General features: G+C 36.8%; 1 protein-coding gene and 1 non-coding gene across 3 annotated transcripts in view; one reads left to right on the top strand and one right to left on the bottom strand.

Moving 5' to 3' along the window:
- The window catches only part of LOC116301114 (sacsin), a 34,806-nt gene that overhangs the window by 5,220 nt on the left and 12,030 nt on the right, over positions 1-17,556 (top strand). The window contains exons 1-8 of one of the 2 annotated variants that reach the window (XM_031710121.2): positions 8,687-8,879; positions 9,329-9,428; positions 11,211-11,299; positions 12,007-12,271; positions 12,799-13,947; positions 15,161-16,044; positions 16,725-16,965; positions 17,300-17,418. In XM_031710121.2, coding sequence (XP_031565981.2) covers positions 9,404-9,428; positions 11,211-11,299; positions 12,007-12,271; positions 12,799-13,947; positions 15,161-16,044; positions 16,725-16,965; positions 17,300-17,418 — 2,772 coding nt within the window. In that variant the 5' untranslated portion in view covers positions 8,687-8,879; positions 9,329-9,403. Of the gene's footprint in view, positions 1-8,686; positions 8,880-9,328; positions 9,429-11,210; positions 11,300-12,006; positions 12,272-12,798; positions 13,948-15,160; positions 16,045-16,724; positions 16,966-17,299; positions 17,419-17,556 lie in introns of those variants that run through there. The other variant, XM_031710122.2, reaches the window with a different exon arrangement.
- On the bottom strand, positions 14,707-14,778 carry Trnad-guc (transfer RNA aspartic acid (anticodon GUC)). The gene has a single exon. It is a non-coding gene; the product is annotated as a tRNA-Asp (tRNA).

Raw genomic sequence — 17,556 nt, 5'->3', positions numbered from 1 at the left:
TTCCCAACTATGCTGTTATGCTAAACTCCTGTTATAAACGACTTTGCTTTCTTAGTACTTCGAGCACTGCAAGTCTGATACAATTTTGTCCGCCAGGTTCAAGTTCATGCAAGGCCACCTCACACCCTTCAGGCACTGTTTTCTTTCATTAAAAAACCTCGCTGGCTCATTAAGCCCTTAATTTACACGCCCCCATCTTGACTCTGAATTTTTGTCATTGTTGTTGAATTTCATTAAAAAATACTGTTGTCTCCCTTAGCATAAAACAGCTAAGTTCTAATTTCACAAACTGCAATAAAAATACTCCCAACCCCTGCGACTAAAATATAAAATGATTTTTATAGGAAATCTCACGATCTCGAGTACAATTCGGAATTTATAGGTACGAGTGATGTTTTGAGAGTTTTTAAAATTGGACGAGCCTTTAGGTGATTTCAACTTGAGAACTTTTAAGAGAACACGATTATTATCAGTTATTTTCCAACAATCTTTTGTCGGTACCAGGTGTCTGGATAATTTTCAGGATGATTCCACACGGCACTGGTTTAGTCTCTCAAGGCCCTGTTACACGTTGAAACTCTTAGGTGAAACGTGTGTGCAACAGCGTTGCGAGACAAGTTTCAGAAGCAATTGCACCGTGTAACACCCCAGCTTTGTGAAACTTTCGTCGCGAGAAAGTTTCACGAAAAAAAGATCTGCTTTCTACTTCTGCAACCGAAACTTGTGTCGGGAACAAGTCAGGAGGAAATTGCACCGTGCAACACCCCTGTGAAACTTGTCTCGCAATGCCGTTACACACAAGTTTCACCTAAAAGTTTCAACGTGTAACAGGGCCTTCAGCAATAAATAAAAAAAGCTTTGCGTGTTACTTTTGTTTTTATTATTAATAAACTCAATCTTATATATATATATACATATTTTTTGCAGAGATACTTACAAATGTATAAGAAATAATGTTCATATATATAATATAATATAGATAACTTTTCTCCCTTCTAAGAAGGTTATTTAATATTGCCCCTATATTTCCACTTTATATTTCTCCAATCCTGCCCTTTTGCCTGTTTTTGTATTTATTTTGTTATAGTTTTCTTCTATTTATACCACATTGATAATATCAATAATTAATTATTACTATTCAACACTTTGCGTCATTATTTAAGTACTATCGTCAGCGTCGATCCTGAATTATTTTCTCCCAGGCAAAACTTATTTATTGTAGACTCCCAAAACATACTTGGTTAGCATTTCTTTAAAATTTTTATTTTATATTAGTTTGATATTACATCGTTTTTATCAAAATATAATATAATCCGCCTTGATGTGTTAGCCTTACCTAATGTTCGTTCTTCGCATTCTTTCAGTTATTAACGCATTTTCCGGTTCCAACTTACGTCAAGCTATATTCTGTTTACTCGAATAAGTATTACATTCACTTGCAAGAACCTTCCAGTCGAGTTTATTTGGCGAAAACAACTAGGTAATTTTTTTGAGTATAGGTGTATTTTAGCATCATGCAAAATTTGCTATCAATTCAACTGCTCTTTGTATTTTCCGGATCAGTAAAAAAATGTCTGGGGTCTAAATTTCCAGTTTTTAGTCTCAGTTTAGTTCTCCCCTTGATGTTGAATTGAGACTAGCAGTCTTGACATTTTTCCAAGTTGAAACCATAATGGAATATTCTGATCCACCCTAATTATGCTTTCCAGGGTAGGTCTCAACCACGCGATGGAAGTGGTGGTATAGCGACGTACTTCGTTTCGTGTTACATTCCCAGTCCAATATTATTAGTTACTCTCTTCAAGCAGCAGCCATATTGAGTAATTGATATCCCTATTTGCAATAAAAATGAATTTTCCAGTCACCAAAACCAGCTCTTTATCTTGGGGTTTTGTCTGTGACTGTCAACCTGCATTACAGGATCATTGGGAATTCACATTCAAATATTTCTTTTCATGTCGATGCTTGATCTGCCAGCTAAATATTTTGTCAAAGTCAACGACCTTGTCTTGAGTGTAGCTTGCATGAGCAGCAAAGCTCGAAGTAATATGCTCTCCTATGGATACACCTCTGCTCTCATGATTTCAGCAAGCCCTAGTGTTCTCATCTTGAATTTAGCATCCATCCTAGCTATCTATCTCCTCAGTCCACGACGTTTGAGTGGTTTACTATGTTACTTCTCTCGAGGCTGGGCTTGGCCTTCGTTCTAAGGTTCTTTATGTCGGGTTTCCAGCGACACTGATTGAGAAAAGTCAAAGTTCTTAATTCACACAGAAAATAATGGGAAATTGAAATTCTAAGTTCTAACATGAGTGGCCAGTGCAATCGTTTCTGGCCAATGAATTGAATTATATCGTGTTACAGTGAACTTGAAAGCTCATAGTCTGGTCGAACCGAGTCACCTCCATCCTTGGATGTTTGAAGGCCTCGTTCTTTAGGAGCGAATTCGCCTTGTTTTGAAGGATAAAGATCTTCCTTCGACTAGTTGCCGACTATATCCACTGAGCTTCGTCTTTTATAGATGTCCTTGAGAGATGAAGCCGCCGATGAGAGTTGATTCAGCAGAGTGTTCATCTCCCCGACCAAACCAGCTGCTTTTTTCTCTTGTACTCTCATTTTGTCATAATAATAGTCTGTCTCGTCCAAACTCGACCTCTTGGATTTGTGGCAAAATCGCAAGTCGCCTTCTGAATGCGAAGAACGTTTGGAAAACGATCGTAAGTCTCTGAGAGTGTCACTGTTTTCTAGGAAAATATCAGCTGATTCACATCTTCCCGGGACTGTAGGGCTCTGAAGAATTTCTTTGGTTTCTTCGACAGCCGCAATAAATTCATCCAAAGCGTCAAAAATTTGCGCCTCTCCTTGAGGGCATTCCATGACATACATCGAAAAATTGTTCAACTTTCTGTTTCTTGTAAAGTGTTAATGTTTTATTCCGTTCTGGTTGTTCAATTGAGCTGATCGATGATCCTCTAGTCTTCTGCTATAGTTCTAGCAGTCTGTAGGAGGTATAGTAAAACCAGTTTACAAATTAGCATACGCTAGACTGAGCAGGCTAAAAAATAATAGTTTAGTCACGTAGGAGAGTGGTCGAAAGACTGAGCCAACCAATCAGAGAGGTTGTTTTGACCTCAAAGGGTGATAGCTGAGATCTTAGCGTCATCGATATAAATAGACCTGTCAAGGATAAGAGGTGATTTTTCAGGAGCAAATGTTTATACAGTGTTCTTATAAAACTAGATTTAATGTACAACGCTTGTAGTTTTTCACTTAATTGCTCTGGGCGAGGAAAATAACACTTTCTAGACGGAAGTAGAAATCTCAATTCTCGGCTAACCGTGACACAAGAAGATTTTGCTTTTCTAGAAAGTTCGAACCTTTTCATATTTAATGTTCAAATCTTCCGTGATCCTTTCTGGATTGACCTTCACATTTTGTTGACATATCTGGCTCACCATATATAGTCAAAAGAATAATAATTTGATGGATATCTGCAGATTATACCATGCTGTATGGCAAATATTCTCCTCTAGCGCCCCCAAGGCATTCCTCGGCCAAGGAACAGGTGCAAAGAAATAAGAATTATGACTGTCTGTCGTCAAAAAACGGTGCTAATAGAGCGCACTGGAAGTCTCAGTTTTCCGCATGAGTTGTGAAAAGGGTTTTTGGACTATCGTGTGTTCGTTTTTAATCACTTTTGAACTTATTGGCATTATTTTCAGGCCCATGTCTGGTGATATACTACGATATGTTTTTATCAAGGTTAAACGTATTCAAAAGCACTAAAGAGTGGGAGGCTAGGTTTCAGATTTTTATGATTCAAGGCAACAAAGTCCTGCATTATGAGGGTGAAATAAATTTTAAGATGAAATAGAAGAAAAATAAATAGAAAATTCACTGCACGAAGTCGTAGCACCAAAACGAACCTGCAAAAGAAATTTGTGGCTCTTGATATCTCAATAAAATTACTCATTAACCCGGACAAACTGTCATTCTTAATTTTACTTGTGCGACTGAACAGCCAAGAAAGTTCTATAGACAGGCCCTTCTTGAATATTGATCTGAGTGTATTCACCGAGATAAATGGATTTGTTTGATAACCAATTTCCTTGATGGCAACCGATCTGCGATTATGAAATACTCCGCCGCTCACCCACCTCACCGTAACAGCCGAACTGGCTCTTTCCTCTGATCAATATTACATAATTAAGAGAGCAGATATCGTTCCGCAGTCCGTTTTGCTGTAGTGCTGCGAGGCTTCCATACGTGGATCTCGAATTCTCTTTAATCTGACATCCAAAAATTCCAGAAATTGTCTGTTTCGATATTAAGGTTATACAGATTTATTGAGCAATTTTTGTTTCTGTGAAACTACTCCAATAAACGATGTGTCCTGTACAGAGGAGAAAAAATATAAAATAGGGTACGAAAAAAGATCCCAAGAAAAACGATTAATATCAACCTATCGTTGCATGTGTTGGGGATTTGTACGATATATCTTGAAAAGTAAAAAATATATGATAGGATTGTACTCCGTTCAAAAACTTCCATAAAAATTTCGTTTTGACACTCGAAGGCTTTGGTTTAAATTTTTGTTCTTTTACCTAAAATCTAAGAATAATTTGGGAAGAGATTTTCGCCCCGCAAGTAGCTTGTATGAAGTATATTTAGAACTCATTTAAAAATTCATAAGGATGCTTTGGAAATTAAATGTTTGTATTTATGACGTGTGTATTACAATTATTGGGATAAGACTTTCTGCACGCATTTAACCCCTAAGAGTGAAAACCAGTGTAGTGGAAAACTCCTACTGGTCTCCGACTGTGGAGAAATAGAGCCTTTTCATTTCAAGTTATTGTTTACGATAACAGAGAACTCATTAAAATGGAAATATTATGACTTTTACTGAAGAAGGCACCTCCATTTTTTTTAAAAAAAAGACAGCACATCGAACTGAAAATCAACTAAAATCATAAAGTTAATTCAATATCGCGTGATAGAAGAAGGAGAAAAAATCTCTAACTGAATGTATTTTTTATTTAAACATTATTTTTAGAAACCATTTGCCAACTACAAGCCGAAATAATGATCCAATTAACTAAATAGTGGTCAGGTGAAAATATCGTACACCTTTTTTGACGCTAAGATTAATTGCTTCAACATTTAGCCATCTACACGGTCCATTTGGCTAATCCCAATTAAAGCTCATTAAATATATTGAGCGTGAATGCAGTGTAGCATGCACGAGTGTGGAAGAATTGGAGGCCTACTTTTGGAAACCATTTGCCAACCATAAGAAAATAATGATTCAGTTTACTAAATAGTGGTCAGATCAAAATATTGTACATCTTTTTTGACGCTAGAAATGGCTTTAACATTTAGCCATCCAATACATTTGGCTAATCCCAATTAACGTTCATTAATTATATTCAGCATGAATGCAGTGTGGCACGCACGAGTGTGGAAGAATTGAAGGCTTAACAGCTTCAGGGTGCTCCATTGATAATAGAGAGTTTTAGATTTACGTTCGAACGTACGGCAAACGTGAAACGTCAGTTGACCAGTAAAAAATTCTTTTAAATTACTGAAAAAGAATCGCAAAAAAGTCCAAGTAGTAGAAAAACAAAAGAGTATTTGCGCTTGGTGAGAAGGTTTGTAAAAGGTAAAGTAAAATACAGGAAAACGATGAAAACGTGGTCACGTTTGCCGTTTGCGGGGAGAAAAAAAAGTCAATCTAAAACTCTCTATTATTTGTGGAACGCGTATAGTCGGCCTACGTGCCGTTCAAAATAATATATATGTATATTTTTTCTGATTTTGTTTTTTTAGCTTGCATTTGTGACTCGAATCATTGTAGACAGCTAAGAAGTCATGATCGTGTTTCCAAGATTATTTACGTCCCAATCCCAGCATGTTTAGCAAACACTGCCCGTTTATGTGATTTCTCGGAAAATTTCACTTAGCGTCAAGTGAAATGACGCACTTTGTGGTAAAACTCCTAGAGCTCAAAAATGTTAATATAAATTATTTAATTTGGGTAAAAAAGTAATCATTTTTAATACTAAATAATCGAGGGGGAGGGGGTGGTTAGAGTTAAAAAAACAATTTTTTATATTTTTGAATCTTTTCGTATTTAATATGTAGTTTTTATTATCATCAAGGGATAAAAAGAAATATCAGGATCAACTACTGGACTGCATTGTGAAAAAAAAAAAACCCTTAACGTTTGTTAATATGATAATGTAGCTTCGGAAAACGTTAAAGTGGCGTTTTCCTTTCGCGGTTGCATTTCTTCAAAAGAACTGACCATTAAGATGTAATAATAATGATAATATTAATAATCTTTATTGAGATAACTTTTTCATAATTATGATTTTCAAAAAGGACCATAAAGATATCCGGTGTGTCTGCGGGTTTTTTGTTATTGATTATTAGTATAGCTATTGTTTAGTAGATTTTAATGCTTAGAGATTTAGAAATATGCAATGCTACTAAGGGAAGCCGGTGTTTCTTTCTGATTTTGAATAAGGTTTGTGGAAAAGGCTGGAAAAGTGATATTCACAAAGTTGCTGTCTTGAAGGGTGATGCCTGTAGAGAGTTGAGAGGTTGAGGTCATCCCTTGATGAAAACAGTTAAATATTTATAGACAAAAATGCTCCACGTATTAAAAGATTCCTAGATCTTCCTTTGTGCGCATGCTGTAATCAATCTCTCCCTTTTTGTAACCCATAGCCCAACCAATGGTATGGCGTTAAGTATTATGAGAAGTGGATGTGATTTGTTGGAAGATGTAGGTTACTCTGAAGCGGACCTAGTTTCGAGACACCACTATTTGCTATGGGTACATCAGTCGCAGGCTGCGATTTTATCCAATTCTAGAATTACATTATATTTTTTTATCTTTTATCTTGAGTGCAATCCTCGATGACATGAAAGTAATGATATTGTAAATATAATGTATCCGTAAAAATAAAATAAAGGAAAATGAATAACTTATCTGATGAAGCGTACGACATAAAAATAAAACATACATAAAAAATAGAACAAAAAAAAAAGAAAAGATAAAACACAAAGCAAAAAATAATAGTTACGTAGTTCAACGTTAAAGTGAGCTCAAATTTCCTTTTACTGCTTAATGGTGGTAACAGCTTTCCAAATGAGTTTCACTTGCAAACCTGTCAACAACAGCAACAATGACAAAAAAAAAAAAAAGAAAAAAAAAGAAAAGAAAAGAAAAGAAAAGAAAAAACGTCATAAACATCTCAAGGAAATTATTCACGGCTAAAAATAAACCTGATTTTTTAAACTTTCCACCGATTTATAAACGAGGTTTGTTGTCGTGAATAATGAATATTGACGTACACGATGACGTCAAAAGGGTCCGGCAGTCTGCGTGTGTGGTAGTGACGCGACACGTTAAAAATTTAAACCACGTTCCTATCATTTTAAAAGTAGTTTTGAGTTTTTTTGGGAAGGAATGAAATTAAATAATAAATATAATTCTTTTAGATGATGTCATATTTTGTGTTTTGATTTGATTGATCATGGATTTCCTCTTTTTCTGTCATTTTGATCAATTGTGGTTTGGTTAGTTAATTGCGTGACAGCTGCTTGCTTTCTTGTATGATTTGGTGGAAGCATTTTGTTGGGTTTTCTTTATATATATATAAATATTTATTCATATAAAGAAAGCGCTGTATACTTTTCAAAAATTCTGCAACTAAAATGAATATCCATATATCGATATTTCGGGTGTATTATGGATAAGTTAAGATAAGTTTAAAATCTTTTTAATAAAGGTTTAATACAATGTTTTTGGTAAAGTATAATCATAGTGTACAGTGGCTCGCTATATTTAAAGAGTTTGGAAATATGAGAGTTTTTTCTCCTTCAGCTTTGTCAAATACCGTTTCAAAATGAAGCTAATACTTACAATCGTATAAAATTGTTTCAGTTTGTCGTCCGATGCGTTTTACGCTGGTGAATACTCGCTTCCTCGTACACTGAATTTACACAATGGCTGGCAACTAGCGGCCGCCAGGACTCCAATATTAATACTCCAAAAATTTTACAGTGCAAGGAAATTGTTTGTCAGTCGAGAGATCATTGAGAGAGAAGGTCAAAATATAAGGAGTAATTAAAACGCGCATTATATATGCACGAGCGGGACGTAAGGGGAGCACAGGAAACCCAATGTCTGAAAAAGTGCAAGTGAGATTCCGTTTGCCATGCGACAGGTTGATTATATTACACTGATTACTTTTACAATATTTTTTATATTGTTTTGTATAAATTCACAAATGATTCCACTATATTTTTACTTCTGTTTGCAGGCATCTTTTCTAAAGTAAATAAGAAGAAGCGTAAGGAAAATAAAAATATAAATAGGTGACAATAAGCTTGAACTTTGAAAGGTGACAATCATGTTTTAAATGATTATCACTATAAAAGATTATTTGCAAATTATAAGTATATTGAGTTATCTTGATTATTCGTCACGTATTTATTTGCAATTTTACTTCCGACTTGGCTTTTGATTTCTTAAATAATAACAAATGTTTTTTGAAGACTCATTTATAATATTGGTCAAACAAAGAAAGATTTGCATAAGAATGTGTTCGTTCGCCCTTAACCGACCTGTAACTTAATGAATTTTCTCTCAAGACCCAAAAGCATCTTATCGTCGCGTGTTCTAAAACGAGAAACTTCATTGGCTTGAGAAGACAAACACTTACGCTCCGATATGGATGCTTGAATATCTTTTTCAAATCTTCACCGTTTGTTGCTAAAACTTTCTGAAGAAACTTTTCTAAAGTTTCTGTAAACAACGTCTCAAGTCAAACTGAGCTTTCGTTGATGATAAAAGAATAGAGTAACAGGCAAGTGCTTGATCTATGGTGGTATTATTTCTATAATTTCGTAACTTATATTCACAGAATATGTGTTTTAGAGTGTGAAGAAGACGCGAGCCACATCTTGCGAAATAATTGAACTTAATTTTCCTACATAATTTTTTGCATTCAGTTTCACACAAGTTTTTAATTTGTCACAACATGTTTAGCATTCCGTTAATCTTGTATTATTGTTTGATTTGTATTCCATGAAGATTATATTGATGAATATCGTCGATATAGCTCACTTAATATATTTTCCCTGGGTCAAATTGAAATTCCATCATATAAAAGATCAACAAAGTTTATATACTCGAAATGTTCTGAATTATTCTATGCAGGTTTTAAAAAAATCAAAATATTCTACATAACTAAGTGCTCTTTCGATTTTTTTGCTCAAAAACGTTGAATTACTCGAACTGTGTTCTGCATTCTAGTTACAGGAGGGAACAAAATGCATATTTATCAAGCAAAGGACCATAGCTGACCATTATTATTCATAATCCTAGGATATGGACCGGGTTAGACACATACAAGGTAAGGCTAATTATCTCGAAATTATGTTCGTATTAGTACTTTCTAATTTTCTGTCTTTATATTAGATTATTTAGTATATTATTACAAAAATATGATCAATCAATACACTTCATTATTTGACACAAGATATTCATATATAAAACAAACGTTTAAAATAGTGTTTCCTCACTTCTTCAACTATCTTAATGATCATCACTATTATCAACTATGACATGAACACTTTATAATTACGATAGCCTATATATTAGTGACATTCTTTGGATATAGTTGTGGTGTTTAGACTACGGATTAGGCATCGCAGATGTTTTCTCGTGTGAGGTATGTTCAGTCATTTTGACAACCAATATAGTTATGTCAGGTGAATCATGTAGGCGAGTAAAGGCATGAAATCGGTGAGGTGCATCACTCAACTCAAACTCGTTTGTCTCTCAATGCCGAACATTTAATCCATAAGATACATAGAACTTCTGCAGAGGAATTCATTTCCGATTACAGATAAAATTCGAACAAAACGAAATTCCGTAAACAAAGTGGAATTTTTAAATTTTGTATATATTTAAAAAAAAAATGGATGCCAGTTGGAAAATATTCTCGTTAACTATTCACGCTGTTTTTAATATGAGTTGCTTTGGGCTTTGACGGCTTTGTCATGCTGAACGAATTATTTGTTGTTAATCTGTGGCTTTTATCTAGCGAAATTATTGTGGTAGTAAACAAATTCAAAGTGACCTTAAGAAATTAGCTTGAATCAATTGGCGTTTTATGCATAAGGAGTTAGTTGCACATTATGACCAGGAAGTGGTTGCTCCTCTTTCTGTACTTTCTCGATACTCTGAATTTTAATTCAGCCCTGAAGCAACCTCTGGGTTGATCGGAGCCGTATGTAGCTCACTCACAGATCGAACCCACAAAACAACCGGCTCTGGACCGATCAAGGTCGTCATACCCAAGCTCTCCCGGCTATTGTCATTTCCAACGTATTCTAGAACAGGGCTTGGGTCGTTAAGGACGCTGTAACCAGTTGGCGCCTGAATGTTGTCATCCTTATGTGTACAAAAGCACCTGCTCGATTCACAGTAAACTCTGTTGGTTTTGATTTACATACCTGCATGAAATACCTTCTTGAGAAAAGATGTGTCGAGGGAAGTACGTCTGTCAATGGACTGGGCAGATGATGGAAAGGTTGAACGGATTAAACGGGATACCTTCTTCGAGAAGATAAGAAGACGCCATCTTGTAGATTTCTACGTTCTTTCATCAAACGCGAGAATGCAGTTGAAAAGTATGAAAAGTAATGAATTTTAAGTAATTTGTGGTTTTACGATTACCATTCGGAGAATGTTTTGGTAATTTTAATACTCTGCATTTGGAATTTTACAACGTACAAATTTGAAGGAATCTCTTTCTGCTCAAGTTGGATTTGCCTCACCAGAAAAGCATAATGAGAGATTGATGTTGTGCTGTATTCATAAATGTTCTAGTAAATTTACCTGAATTTTTTAACTGTATCTCTTATTACGATTTACTGCTATTTTCAAAAACATGCGAACTCTGTGTCTGCGAGCTGCACGCTGAATTTTGGTTTTTCGCTGCCGTCAATCAAACCTAATCAGTCGGTACCTTTCATATTTTTTGACTGGCGGCAACGAAAAAACAAATTTCAGAGTGCAGCAAGCAGCTATCGAGTTCGCGTGTTTATGAATTGTGTACTGCTGGTTGCATTGATTAAACCATAATGAAGCCATTAAATGGTGCTATGTTATGATTTTTTCCATATTTCAGGACAATCTTATGGGCAAAGAAGACCTTCCTTAACTGCTGTCCTACGTCGTATCTTAGAGGGATATCCTGATGGAGGGCAAATATTGAAGGTACGATAGAATGACTTATTACTAGAAATGTAGTTTGTGTTGCGCATGGCGGCTTCTTCGATTTTTTTTTTTTTTTTTTTGTGAGTAGAGAAGTCAAAACATTTGGTGCAGAATATAACTGATTGTCTATCCCCAAAGTAAACGGTTGTAAGGACTCTATGCACTACTAGAGTATGTTTACAAGTATATTTTGTAACACGATAACACGAACTGCAACCTCTTCGTTTCGATCTGTTTTCCCCCGAGAAGACTGCTGAAGAGGCTGTACCACTGTTTTGATATTTTATCCATCCATCCATCCATCCATTCATTCATCCATCCATCCATCCATCCATCCATCCATCTATCTATAAATACATCCGGCCATACTCCCACCAATCCACTCATGCATCTTATTATCTATCCATCCATTCAGCTATATTCATCCATTCATGATTGTAAGCTGTACAGCTGCTACTAGCGCCTTATTACGCAGCCCGTAAAGTCCTCCACTGGTCATTAATGTAAAGCGCATTGAGACGTTGTATAAATGCGCTATACAAGAACCTCCCTTTATTATTATTATCCTCCCACCCAACCACCAATCCATCTTACTCCTACCAACCCATCTATGCATCCATGCATGAATGAATATACATGCATCCATCCATCCAGCTACCCATCCATCTATCCATTTGTATTTCTCATTCATTTATTTATTTTCAAAGGAACTTATTCAAAATGCCGATGATGCCGGTGCAACAGAGGTCAAATTCCTCTTCGATTCACGTGACAATGCTTTCGGCAGTACCTCGTTGATTCATCCCGAATTGTCCAAGTTCCAAGGTCCCGCTTTGTACGTCTACAACAATGGACTTTTTAAGGAAAGAGACTGGCATGGAATTGAGGGTATCATGCAGGGAAACAAGCGACTTGATCCTCTGTCTGCCGGGAGGTTTGGTGTAGGATTCAACTCTGTTTATCACATCACAGGTAAGAAAAGAAATTCAAGGCCATCCTTTATTTCCCTTTGACTCCATTTACAATTATTGGATGAGGTTCTGATGATATCTGGAATTATAAATGTCGACGTAAGTGTTATTGGACGAAACCGCAGGCTAAGGCCAATACCTTTTGCCCAGACATTGATAATTCCGGAGATCATCAAAATCCAATAATTCAGTAAATGTTTTATTATACATTATTCAAATAGAGTAACTGGTAATACGAAGATAGAAACTTTATAATAAACTTGCTTTTTAAAGAAAAGTATCAAATAATACAACCCCCACCCCCCTCTCCCCCCCCCCAAAAAAAACCCTACGGATAACCGCCATCCTCTGACGTATGCAGGCTCGTTTTTGCAGATAACTGCCTACAGACAACTATATATCTACCGCTGAAAAATCGCTGGTGCATGCTGATAGCTAAAATTATATGTGGGTTCTCGACCAATGAGAATTCACATAGTGAGTACGATGCATAGTAATCTTAATGATTTGCCATTTTTTGTTTGATAGATTTACCAAGCGTCGTCAGTGATCATTTTATTGCTTTCCTTGACCCGCAAGAGACGTTCTTTGGTGCTGGAGAAACAGGCCGACGTTTTGATCTCAGAGACTCTCTTCTTGAGCGGTACTCTGACCAGTTTGCGCCATACGAGGATGTCCTTGGCTGCAAAATCTCATCAGGAATTTTGAACGGCACTCTTTTTCGTTTTCCTTTGAGAAAATGGCCATCTAGAGTTTCTGTGAAACCATACTCTGGCAATAAAGTCAAAGCACTGTTTGAGTCCCTGATTGAAGAAGCTCCAATTCTTTTATTGTTCCTAAAGAATGTCGAGACAATTCGCTTTTGCGAGACTACAAGAACTGAACAAGAAAGAGAGACTTTTTCAATTACCATCAAGGACAGCCTCAAGGCATCCATAAGATCAATGAGGAAAAGGTTCATCCAAGTTGCCTTAGAACGCACTAATGAGCCTTATGAAATGACTTACGAAATGGTTTTGGAGGAATGGAAAAATGGGAAATTTGAAACGGAGCATAAATATATGGTTCTGAACAGAGTTGGTAGTGACGATAAGAAGCTCCTAGAAATATCTGCCCAGTTACACCTTCTTCCATGGGCAGGAGTTGCAGCATCATTGAATCAAACGAAAGTCACAACAGGGAGAGTGTTTTCGTTTCTTCCTCTTCCTCCTGAATCTGATTGTCGCACAGGCCTTTCGGTGCATATTCACGGTACATTTGGAGTCACGGATAACCGGCGCAACCTCAAGTGGGCTGGGGCAGAGTGTCAAAATGATGACACAGCTTTCTGGAACAATTATCTTCTCACTGATGTCATAAGCAAGGCGTATGCGCATCTTATCATTAAACTAACCCAGTCGCAGTACCCTGCTTACGAGATCCTTCCCGTGGTAAGCTCAATTTTACCGGATTTAGATCGTATTCAAGGCCACTGGAAGCTTCTTTTAGAACCTTTCTTCAATGAGTTAGCAGACAAGCCTGTCTTTTGGACCGAAGCGGAAGGTGGCAAGTGGATTGCGCTAAAAGATGCGGTACTAAATAGGTTACCTCGTACCTCGGCCAAGACCAGACCTGAAGTCCGTGCAGCTGCGGTAAAATGTCTCATACAAGCAAATCAGCCTGTTGTATCTTTACCAGGTAAGTATTACGTCATTATCAATAAAACCACAGGCAACCCAAACATTTATATTCTATTTGAGAGATTTTGAGTTTGGTGTCATTTGAGAACGATATGAGAGTCCAAAGCTAGAAAGTAAGAACAAGTGAATTTGTTTCCTTTTTTCTTCGTAAAAGAATGGTTCAGTAGTGATTTTGAAAATTGAGATCATGCAATGTTTTTTCTTTTCTTTTCTTTCTTTCTTTTTTTTTTTTTTTTTTGTTGGCTGTTTTTAGCTCAAACCGAATATACATTACTGATTTTTATTTGGCAGTTCTTTGGCAGTAATGTACTTGATTAATGAACTCTTGTATGAAGCAAATATTTTGCTTAACGTAAATTCTAATTTCCTCCGTTTACAAATAATGACCAAACAGTGATAGTGGGGGCTGGGGTGAGTAGAAAAGTATTCAATTTTTCTGAATGGGCTTCCTTTGTAATTTGATAAATATCTTTTTATTTTCTAAAAGAAATAACAGATCAATTTTTTTACTGTACTCTTTTTGTCAGCAAATAAAAAAAGCTAAATTATAAGTGATAAACAGGAAGACGGTTTTATAAGTGATTATGTAAATTAATGATTATTATTATGTTACAAAGAAAAAAATTTTCTTAGCATCACTCAAAGCTATGTACAACAGAAACAAATAGCAAAAAATTAAGGAAAAATAAGGAAAAGAAATGTAAGAAAGATCAAGAAAAAGAAAAAAAGTAATTGAAGTGAAAAAAAGAGACTCCCTCTCCCCGGCGGGGAATCGAACCCCGGTCTCCCGCGTGACAGGCGGGGATACTCACCACTATACTACCGAGGAAGTGCTTAAATAATTGGTTCTAAATAATGATATAATCACTTAAACCGATAAAAGACCCGATAAAAGACTTTAAGAATAACATAAAAACTGTATAAAACATGTGTGACAGGTTTATATTTTCAAATAATTTGAAGTCTTGATGTTTCGCATATTGTTCCAGCTACCAGCAAATTTTTCGGATGTGCGTCTCATTGAAAAGCGTAAAGTTATATAAAAAGACCCTCTGACAGCTGTGCAGTCTATAAGTTTTCCAATAATTGTCACTTAATGTCTTAATACAAGATAGCCACCTTATCGGTACAAAAGTCTGCAGTAGCAACAAAGGTAGTTTCTTATCAATTATAGCGAAAATTTTAAAAAATGTAATTTTTTTTCTCTCTAGAACATGCCCTCCAAGCTGTCGATGATTACCTGGTTGCACACGTTCAATCGGTTCAAGAAATTACCCCAGCGTATGTTCGTCGTGTCCTTAAGCAAACTAAAAACCATGTACCAAACGGCGGAAATCAATTTATAAACAAGAGAAGAATGGACTGGACTTCGATCGACAGAAACGAAAGAATACAGATTCTAGAATTCGTAATGAAAGATGGAGACCTGCAAGATTTAGAGGGACTTCCTTTGCTTCCACTTGCGAACAAAACATTCACAGAATTTTGTTCAATGACCTTCGATTCCAACCCAGAGAAAGCGGTCTTTGTACCTTCAAGGACAAATCCCCCCACCCTAATACCAGGGGCTGGGCACAGGTTTCTTGACTCCGACGTGAACGAAGCGGTCCTGACCGTACTCAAGTCTGTGACTTTAGATGCGGAGAAGCAAAATACTAGCGTGATTGCACCAACACAACTGGTATTTTTTGCCCCGTTTTTGGTGCCCGGTCTTCTGAAAGACGCTCTGCCTGATGAATGGCGTGGTGACTCGGTTATTGTCCCCTGGGATCCAAAAGACGAACAAGCAGGGGAGGTGTGGTTGAAAGGTCTTTGGTCGTGGCTCCGCACAGAATTTTCAAACGATCTCAGTCAATTTGAAGGCGTGCCTCTTGTTCCATTAACTTCTAAACGAATTGAAGCGAAACACCTTATTAAGTTGAAGAACAATCATTCGGTGATCCAGGGATCGTCCCACTTTGCGGCTCTACCAAGAAATGTTGTTGGTGCTCTTCAACGCACAGGCTGTGTCGTGTTGTCTCATATTCCAATGTTTTGTGACCACTTGGATTTAAGAAGGCATTTGGAGCCACCCACTCAGTCTGGGGTGTTAAAGGTAAGAAGAGACATGTCTAAATAGACCCTTTGCAGTAAACGGTCACGTGTCTGTACTGGTGAGCAAAATTTTTTATTATATTTTAAATTGGTTTTTAGCTACTTTTAAAGAACTGAATGAAACGATGTCTAACACCAGTGTGTTACGAAATGCAGTTTTATTACGATCTCTCGAAACAGGTTGTAGAAAGTTTGTTTGCTCACCAGTATATTTCACCCATGGGAGTCAAGATGTTCATTCATTTGCTCAGTGAATTAATCAACTGAACACGTGATTACGGAGCTGCAAAGGGCCTATTAGACTGCAGATTTCGTAGGACTCTGGAACAACACGGGCACGGTACAGAGGCAAAGACTTTCTTTAATCACACGAGATCAATATTTATTATTTCTAATCAAATTGCCCGGGCATGGCACCCTCGATGTCTTCACAGGTCTGACTTATATTAACCATTTTTTCTTATGCTGGTATGCATATTTTAAATTAATTCTCGAGCATTCAATTCTTGCAATTAGGAATGGAAACTTAAAGAGTCTTATAGAATACAAATTATTGATCATTTGTCTCTAGCTGAAAGGAACTAATCTGGATCCCGGCTGCCGGGATGCTCTAACCCCTGAGCTTCAAGAAAGACTCTTGAGAAGCAGCCATTTACTAGCTTGATTCTTGTTATTCAACAGGTGCTGTCTACCGTGATCGAGGAAGATGGTGGCGTCCCTCTTTCCGTGTTATCCCTAGACGAGAAACGAGCGTTACGTGCGTTTCTGTCGAGCCTAAGAAACCCTTCGGATGATGAGATTGTCACTCTAATGTCATTACCGATTTTTGAAACTGTCAGTGGAAATGTGACTTCTCTACAGCCTGAAGAAACTCTGGCTGGGAGAAAGCTTGACGTCGCTCCTCCGCGACTCAGCCTGCCAGGTGTGTCTTTAATTTTAAGAATTAAAAAATTAGCCCAAACAATGTTCTTTAGTTTCTCTACAGCTCAGGTCAGACTTCGAACTTCACATGGGTCGAATCTAATTGAAACAATGAATAACAAGGCGGTTTTCTTTGATGTCATTAGGTTCGGCTCGTGTGAAGTTCGACGTTTGACATGAGCCTTATTCTTTTTACGTTTATTTTTACCCTTTCTTTAGCACTATGTGGCAAACTTTCACTGCCTTTGATCCTTGAAATTCGAGTCCTCTCTTTTCATTACTCTGTTTATTTCCCTTACAAGTAGATTATAATAACAGATACGTTTTTTCCTCAGGTGACATTCTGATACCAGAATCTGACCAGATAATATCCGCCGCTGACGAAGATTCGTATCAGTTACTTCGGCGGCTGCCGGTCCGAATCCTCAACATGTCGAATTTTTTGATTGAAAAGGTAGTAAAGTATTCTTTTTTTTTTTTTCAAAACAAATGGTGCATTTTGTTTCTTTTCCCCTGTCCTGTCCATTTATCAATCCGTCCACCCTTCTTTTAGTCGTTCCTTCCCTTCTTTTGCACTACCTTTTCTATTTTG

Source organism: Actinia tenebrosa, unplaced genomic scaffold (assembly GCF_029948245.1).
Source record: "Actinia tenebrosa isolate PJP-AT-01 unplaced genomic scaffold, QUT_ActTen_1.0 PGA_scaffold8__29_contigs__length_14323225, whole genome shotgun sequence".
In the NCBI taxonomy this organism is placed as follows: domain Eukaryota; kingdom Metazoa; phylum Cnidaria; class Anthozoa; order Actiniaria; family Actiniidae; genus Actinia; species Actinia tenebrosa.
The sequence above is the reverse complement of the archived record's forward strand: the minus strand, read 5'-3'. Positions and strand labels throughout refer to the sequence as shown.